This window comes from Glarea lozoyensis (genome assembly GCF_000409485.1).
Source record: "Glarea lozoyensis ATCC 20868 chromosome Unknown GLAREA11, whole genome shotgun sequence".
In the NCBI taxonomy this organism is placed as follows: Eukaryota; Fungi; Ascomycota; class Leotiomycetes; order Helotiales; family Helotiaceae; genus Glarea; species Glarea lozoyensis.
In genome coordinates this window covers 315,871-321,870 of record NW_007360985.1, presented here as the reverse complement: position 1 = coordinate 321,870, position 6,000 = coordinate 315,871, and the positions used below count along the sequence as shown (strand labels likewise).

General features: G+C 47.5%; 3 protein-coding genes across 3 annotated transcripts; 1 reads left to right on the top strand and 2 right to left on the bottom strand.

Moving 5' to 3' along the window:
• Positions 1–580: 580 nt before the first annotated feature.
• GLAREA_11018 (uncharacterized protein) lies at positions 581–799 on the top strand (the record flags this gene model as incomplete). The annotated part of the gene is made up of 1 exon (XM_008079207.1): positions 581–799. The coding sequence occupies one exon, from the start codon at positions 581–583 to the stop codon at positions 797–799; it is 219 nt and encodes a 72-aa protein (XP_008077398.1).
• A 382-nt stretch (positions 800–1,181) lies between these two features.
• On the bottom strand, positions 1,182–2,249 carry GLAREA_11017 (uncharacterized protein; the record flags this gene model as incomplete). The annotated part of the gene is made up of 4 exons (XM_008079206.1): positions 1,182–1,205; positions 1,330–1,356; positions 1,472–2,028; positions 2,078–2,249. 4 exons carry the CDS (start codon positions 2,247–2,249, stop codon positions 1,182–1,184), a joined length of 780 nt encoding a protein of 259 aa, XP_008077397.1.
• A 1,232-nt stretch (positions 2,250–3,481) lies between these two features.
• On the bottom strand, positions 3,482–5,405 carry GLAREA_11016 (uncharacterized protein; the record flags this gene model as incomplete). Its single annotated transcript, XM_008079205.1, has 2 exons — positions 3,482–4,746; positions 4,793–5,405. The coding sequence occupies 2 exons, from the start codon at positions 5,403–5,405 to the stop codon at positions 3,482–3,484; spliced, it is 1,878 nt and encodes a 625-aa protein (XP_008077396.1).
• Between the last annotated feature and the right edge of the window lie 595 nt (positions 5,406–6,000).

Genomic DNA, 6,000 nt, shown 5'->3' with positions numbered 1-6,000 from the left:
AATTGCCAATGTTGAGGTTGATAACTTTTCGGTAAACGATGTCGAGGTTGACGACGACGAGGATACCGAGCTTGACGACGAAGCTGATGGAGTACCATACATCGGCAAGGTCGTCGCTCTCGCCGACACCGTCGAAGCTGTTGAAGTTGTCTCTGAAGACGACATAGCAGTAGCAGAAGACGAACTAGGCTTCAACGGGTACATGCCGCCAGTAGGCATGGTCATCGTACTATCTTTGTGTCCAGTACCTTGGTGAGTCAGAACCGAATTCGGTTTTGCTTCATCAGTATAGTATCCAGTTGGTCTCCCCTTCGATGAATATCCAGTGTTGTATCCAGTTGGTTTCGCCGTTGACGAAACGTTCCAGTATTCACCGCCGGTAGGAAGAATAGACGAGGAGCGACTGATCGAGGAACGACTCGAACTGGAATGACTAGAAGTGGAACGAGTACTGCGCTTACTAGTTGACATGGTCATGTTATAGGGTGTATCTGGCATGACGTTCCTCGAAGACGTCTGTTTCTCATATGTAGAAGAGCCTGAGCAACCCTCGAGGGTTTTGGTGATGGTAACGTAGTTGATGCTGGTTACAGTCATCGTCATATTGTGCGAGGCCAGTGTTGCAGTGCTCGACTTTGGCCACGCAGAGGACATAGACCAGGCTGTGCCAGCTGTACCAGCGGTGCCATGTGTTCCGACGCCAGTCCAGTGGACTCCTGGTATATCTGGCATTGCGGTAGGGGTCAAGGACGAGAGAGTTGGGGCGGGTGTGGTTAATGGATATGCAGGTCCCGTGTGAGAGCTCTCAGATTTCGGAGTATAGCCGGGCATACCGATCATAGAGCCTTCGATTACAGATAAGCTAGACGAAGCTTTCGACAGGGCCTCGCAGAGCGAAGAAGAAAGAGAGGATAGTATCGATTCCATCGAGCCGCCAGGAACATCCGGTGTTGGTATAGGCCAAGTGGTTGTTGGAGGAACTGTCGGGGCGGGCATTGGGAGCAGAACCTCGGTTGTCGTCTTAGGGAGGAGTGTATATTCCATTCCAGGTGTCCCAGGAGTGCCCTCCAAGAAGTTAGCATATGGAATTGTATTCTCAAGAGGGAAGGGGAGTGTCCAAGGTAGAATCTTTCACAGCCACTTAGGGTAGGACGTCAGAAGCGAGAACAAAAGGAAAAGGTTCATACAGGAGTGCCAGGAGTGCCCTACAAGAAGTCAGCATGTGTAATATGGTTTTATTTCAAGTGGAAAGAGGAGCGAAGGATGAAAATCTTTGACGGCCACTTGGGGTGGGAGTTTAGAAGGGAAAACAATGGGAAATTTGCGTACTGGAGTTCCATCAATTCCAGGAGTGCCCTTTAGAAGTTAGCATGTGAATAAATGTATGTATCAAATGGAAAGAGAAGTGAAGGATGAAACCTTTTCGCAGTGAAGGAGCTCAGAAGAGAGAGCAAAGGAAAATATTGCATACCGGAGTACCAGGAGTTCCATCCGTCCCCGGAACACCTTCGTGTGGAACAAAGACTGGAGATGTAATGACAGGCTCAGGCGTTATGTGAGGAGGGACGATAATTCCAATACCTGTTATACCTGGAAGTGGAGAATATGGAGTTGGAACGACAGACTCTGTCGCCATCTGAGGAGTGGTTGTAGAAGATGCTGATCCATACGGCGAGTTGACTTCTGGAGCTGGGGCGACACTTGGGCCAACACCTGGATTGTCAACGACGCCAGGAGTAAACCCTGGGACGACACCTGGAGTAGATTCCAACGCAGGCGCCTCCACTGAAGTTGGGACTGTTGGGACTGCGGGGGTGTCGTATGGTGGGATGACTGATGAAATTAAGGTGACTGCTGGATACGTGACAGGTGATGGAGGAAGTTGATACGCCGGTGGGCCTTCACCCATCGATGTAGTTTTACTAACAAACGCTTTATCAGGTGGCGGTAAAGTCTCAGCATTGGAAGGCGCATATTGCGGAACCGTCTCTTGTTGGTACCCCATCGTACTCATCGTACCAGCAGGCTCTGTTAAACGTATTAGAAGGTGGTTGGTAGCCTATAGTATTCACCATACCAGTAACTGCCGTATATGGCTTGTCCATGGTTTCAGAAGTCTTATACTCAGGCTCTGGCGGGGGAGTAGGTATGGCATCCCTAGGGACAAACACCGGATTGCCACTAACGAGAGTGATGAGGATAGTAAAAAGCGCGAACATGGTGCTCGAGAAGAGAAGAGCGGAAGCCATAATAAGAAGTCTTGAATATATTTCTTATTCGTGGTCGTGATGGAGGAAAGGATGATGTGTTTCTTGGAAGTGCTTCCAAGTCTTATAAAGTGCTGAGCTCGCTTGGAGAAGTTGGAAAAGATAAGGGGAAAAGCGAGTCCTGTTATGGAATCATCTTTTTACGAGAAAAGACCGAAAGAAACAGCTGAAAGTGCAGAGAGTATAACTGAAAAAGCGTCACGGTCCTAAGCTCGCTTCGTAGGTTCCGAGGAGATATTGTGAAGTAACTTGTCGCGAAGCGAAGCCTCTATGAGGAACAACTCGGAGTAAAGAGGGTAGAACAGTTACCTTGAGAAGTTAGCTGAAGTTAAGCTTTTTAACAAGCATTTACATAGGTAGCTTTCTCTCCAGGAATTTAGGAAATGATATAATCGCACCGTCTCGCTTACAAAACATACGAAGAAAAGCGATTCTAATTACTGAATACTCGATATCTAATAAAGCACTGGAAGAAGCACCTGACGTTGGAAGGTTTATAACTAAAAAGGCACTCACAATCCTAGACTCGCTTCAAAGGCCGACCAAGAGGCGTCTGTTAAGCGAGAAGCGAAGCCCATATATGGAATACCTCACAGTGAAGAGAGATGAGCTGTCCTTATTAGTTAGCCAGTTCCGGAATTTTTGGTAGATGTTTACATACGTGGCTTGAATGGTAGGAGATGTTGTAATCTAACCGGGTTTCCCTTTAAGTCGATCTGAATTGCTTATCTCTTGCGATCAAAATGAAGGTTCTCACCAAGTCCATATACAGCCTACAACCTACAACTCGCGAACACTCACGATAGTCCTTTTAAGCCTTTAGTGATCCATGAAAGTCCACCCACAAAAAGAAAAGGACAAATGCTTGCCAAGTCATCAAGTCACATACCTGTAACAGCGCCTTAGCCAAACAACTAAACCCGTGACTCAAAAAAGTGAAACAAGAAACTGAAGACGAGAAAACAATCCAGGCTAGCATTCTCAGAATACAGATTGAAGGGTTACAGGGTATCCTAAAGAGCATAAAGTAACCAAATCACCCAACCCAATCTCCAATCCCTCTCCCAAAAAAGGACAGCCTTAAAAAGGCTCAAAACCACACCAATGCACCAACAATGTCCAATCCTTAGAATTACACCGTTTCCAACACTTTCAAAACTGATTCGACATCCTGTATCAACCTATTCGTAAAACAGGGAGAGTAATTAAAGACTTTATTCCTTGATGGATTCCTCAGTACCCGTCGATGTTTCGCCTTTGGCTCCAAAAGCCCAGCCCATCCAGCTCGCCCTCTTCGCTTTCTTATCGTCGTCAGCATCACCGCTGGTTTTGCGCATCCCAGAGTTATCTTGCACAAGTCTCAAGGGTCGTGGTTTATTCCCAGCAAAGGTCGTTGCCTTCTCCACATTACGTGGAGGACTTTGACTTGGCGGGGTTGATATATCTCCTGAATCTCCACTGGTGCTGCTTGTTTCGCTCTTCATTCCTGGGAAATTGCCAGATGTTGGGACCTGGCTGTTGCTCGGAACGCGATGTTGCGCGTTTGGATTGGCACCTGTGCTTGGAGGGGCGAAGAAAGATTGCGAATGGCGTGGTGTTTGAGGACCGTGAAGTGGAGGTGACGTTTGCCCGCCTTTGTACATTTGATTTACGACACTGGCAGCTCCATTACTGCCAGTGTATTGCTCGCTCATCGGACGGCCTGTACGGAAGCTGCTGGAGCGGTTGAGGCCGAAAGGAATGCTTGGTGCGGTATCCGGGTCAGTAAGAGCAGAGTTAGTCGCTGCGGGCATGAAAGACTGTGGTCGAGGTCTCCGTGTTGCTCCCATTGCCACTGACTTGGCTCGCTGGAGAATTGAGGCTCCACTAGCCTGCTCTTTTGGTGGTGGGGGTGGAAGTTCCTTTTCAGTGTTTGCTCCTGGCTTGAAATCCGAAGATTGGTCAAGTATTTGTTCGAAGTCCTGGTGCTGTAACAGCCTTTCGATGATCTTGTTAATGTATAACGTCAATGCTTTATTCTCGTTCTTGGCCGACTTTAACTCTGCTTCCAAACGTCTGTAATTATCACTCTCTCCCTCAGCGACATCTGAGAGCTCGTCTGCTAGACTAGGTGCTGCAGCCCTGCCCTCCAATGCGCTCAACGCATCTTGGTTCGCGGCAGAACCCATAAATTCGCCCTTCGAAAAGTCTCCGGCAAGTGTTTTCTCTGATAATAATAATTGGTAACTCTCATTGTCTTCCATTAATCGTGCATTCGTCATTCGTGCTTCCAATAATAATCGTTCTACTTCGTGCATCCGTCCACCGCCTATGTTCTCTGATTCGACTAGTTTTATTTGTGCTTCAGCCAGTTCCAGTCGTAGAGACTCGATCAGCTTGTCTTTCTGAAGGACTAGTTTAGAATTGTTTCGAGAATCGCTACGATTGAGGCCAGAAGGAGGCGCAAACTGGCCCTCTAGACTAGGTGAAGAGGTGTTTGCTAATTATGTTAGTTCGTCCTTCACCAACATTGCCAGGGAACATACATCTTCTTGAAAGTCTTGACTCATCATCCACATTAGTCCTCTGGTTCAATGAGTCCTTCAGGCGCTGAATGATGGTTTGCATTTCTTCCTCCCTTGACGCCATCTCCTCCCTTTCCTTTGTCATAGCACTTCTTTCGCCCTCATAAATGTTTTCCAACTCGCGCAATTGTTTGACGACGTTGCGCTTCTCGTTCTCCACTTGCTCCAATCTTTCCTCGTATTCATGTACGCGGTCCTCTAATTTCTCTTGCTCTTTAATTGATTCGTCAAATCGTGCCTGAAGCATCTGTGATTGCTTTTGTGCTTGTTCTGCTGAGGTTTCTGCCTTGAGCAAGCGCTCTTTGAAGTCATCCAACCTGGCAACCTTATCTGCTCGAGCTTGGTCGTCTGCTTCGGATGTTGAGCTGGTATGACTGAGATTTGAAGTGCCTGCGCCAGGTCTCTGCAGTGATGCTCGCGCGGAGACTGGAGTACCATTTCTTATTGATCGGCTTCGAGCGACACCATTTGTAGGTGTTGTCGGAGCTCTGGAGGGGGATGCACCTGGAGGATCTGTGGACGCTCTTCTGCCGCTTGGAGCGCCAGGCAGTGGTTTCTTCGCGGCTGCGGACATGATCCAGTCTTTCGAAAGTATGATATGTTAGATAGAAGCCGTTGAGAGTAACAATGTTGATTGTGGTTGAGAAAGGGAGGCTGTCAAAAAGCTTGTCGTCAAAGTCGCGCTGCGATGGGAGGCTAGCTCGGACTCCTGATGGCAATAAAACTTGATAATAATAGAAGCAAAGGCTCCGCCGAGTATTACGTTGGATTTCTAGCTTCAGCTGAAAGAACGTAACTTTACTGATGATACATGAGGATGGTGATGTTGTCGAGGTGTATGAAAGTGTTGTTGTTAATAAGATAGTTCAGAGCAAATGTGTCAGAGGATACGTTGATGTTGACATTCAGTTGCCCATTTGGAGTCAGCACCAGCAGGGTCCGTTGTGTTTTCGCGATCAACTTTCACCCCTGGGAAACATTACCTTCAGCCGACTTTTTGCATGATTCCACGCGTCCGAGATCATCACAACAACAGCCACAGGCAGGGTATCTGGAATTTGATTTCCAGGTTTCATGCCTTTCGAAACGAAGTAAGCAAGGCAATGCTTGAACCATTCAACTTCTTCTAGTCGCAACTAGGATATTGTTATTAGTCCCTAAGCACTTAG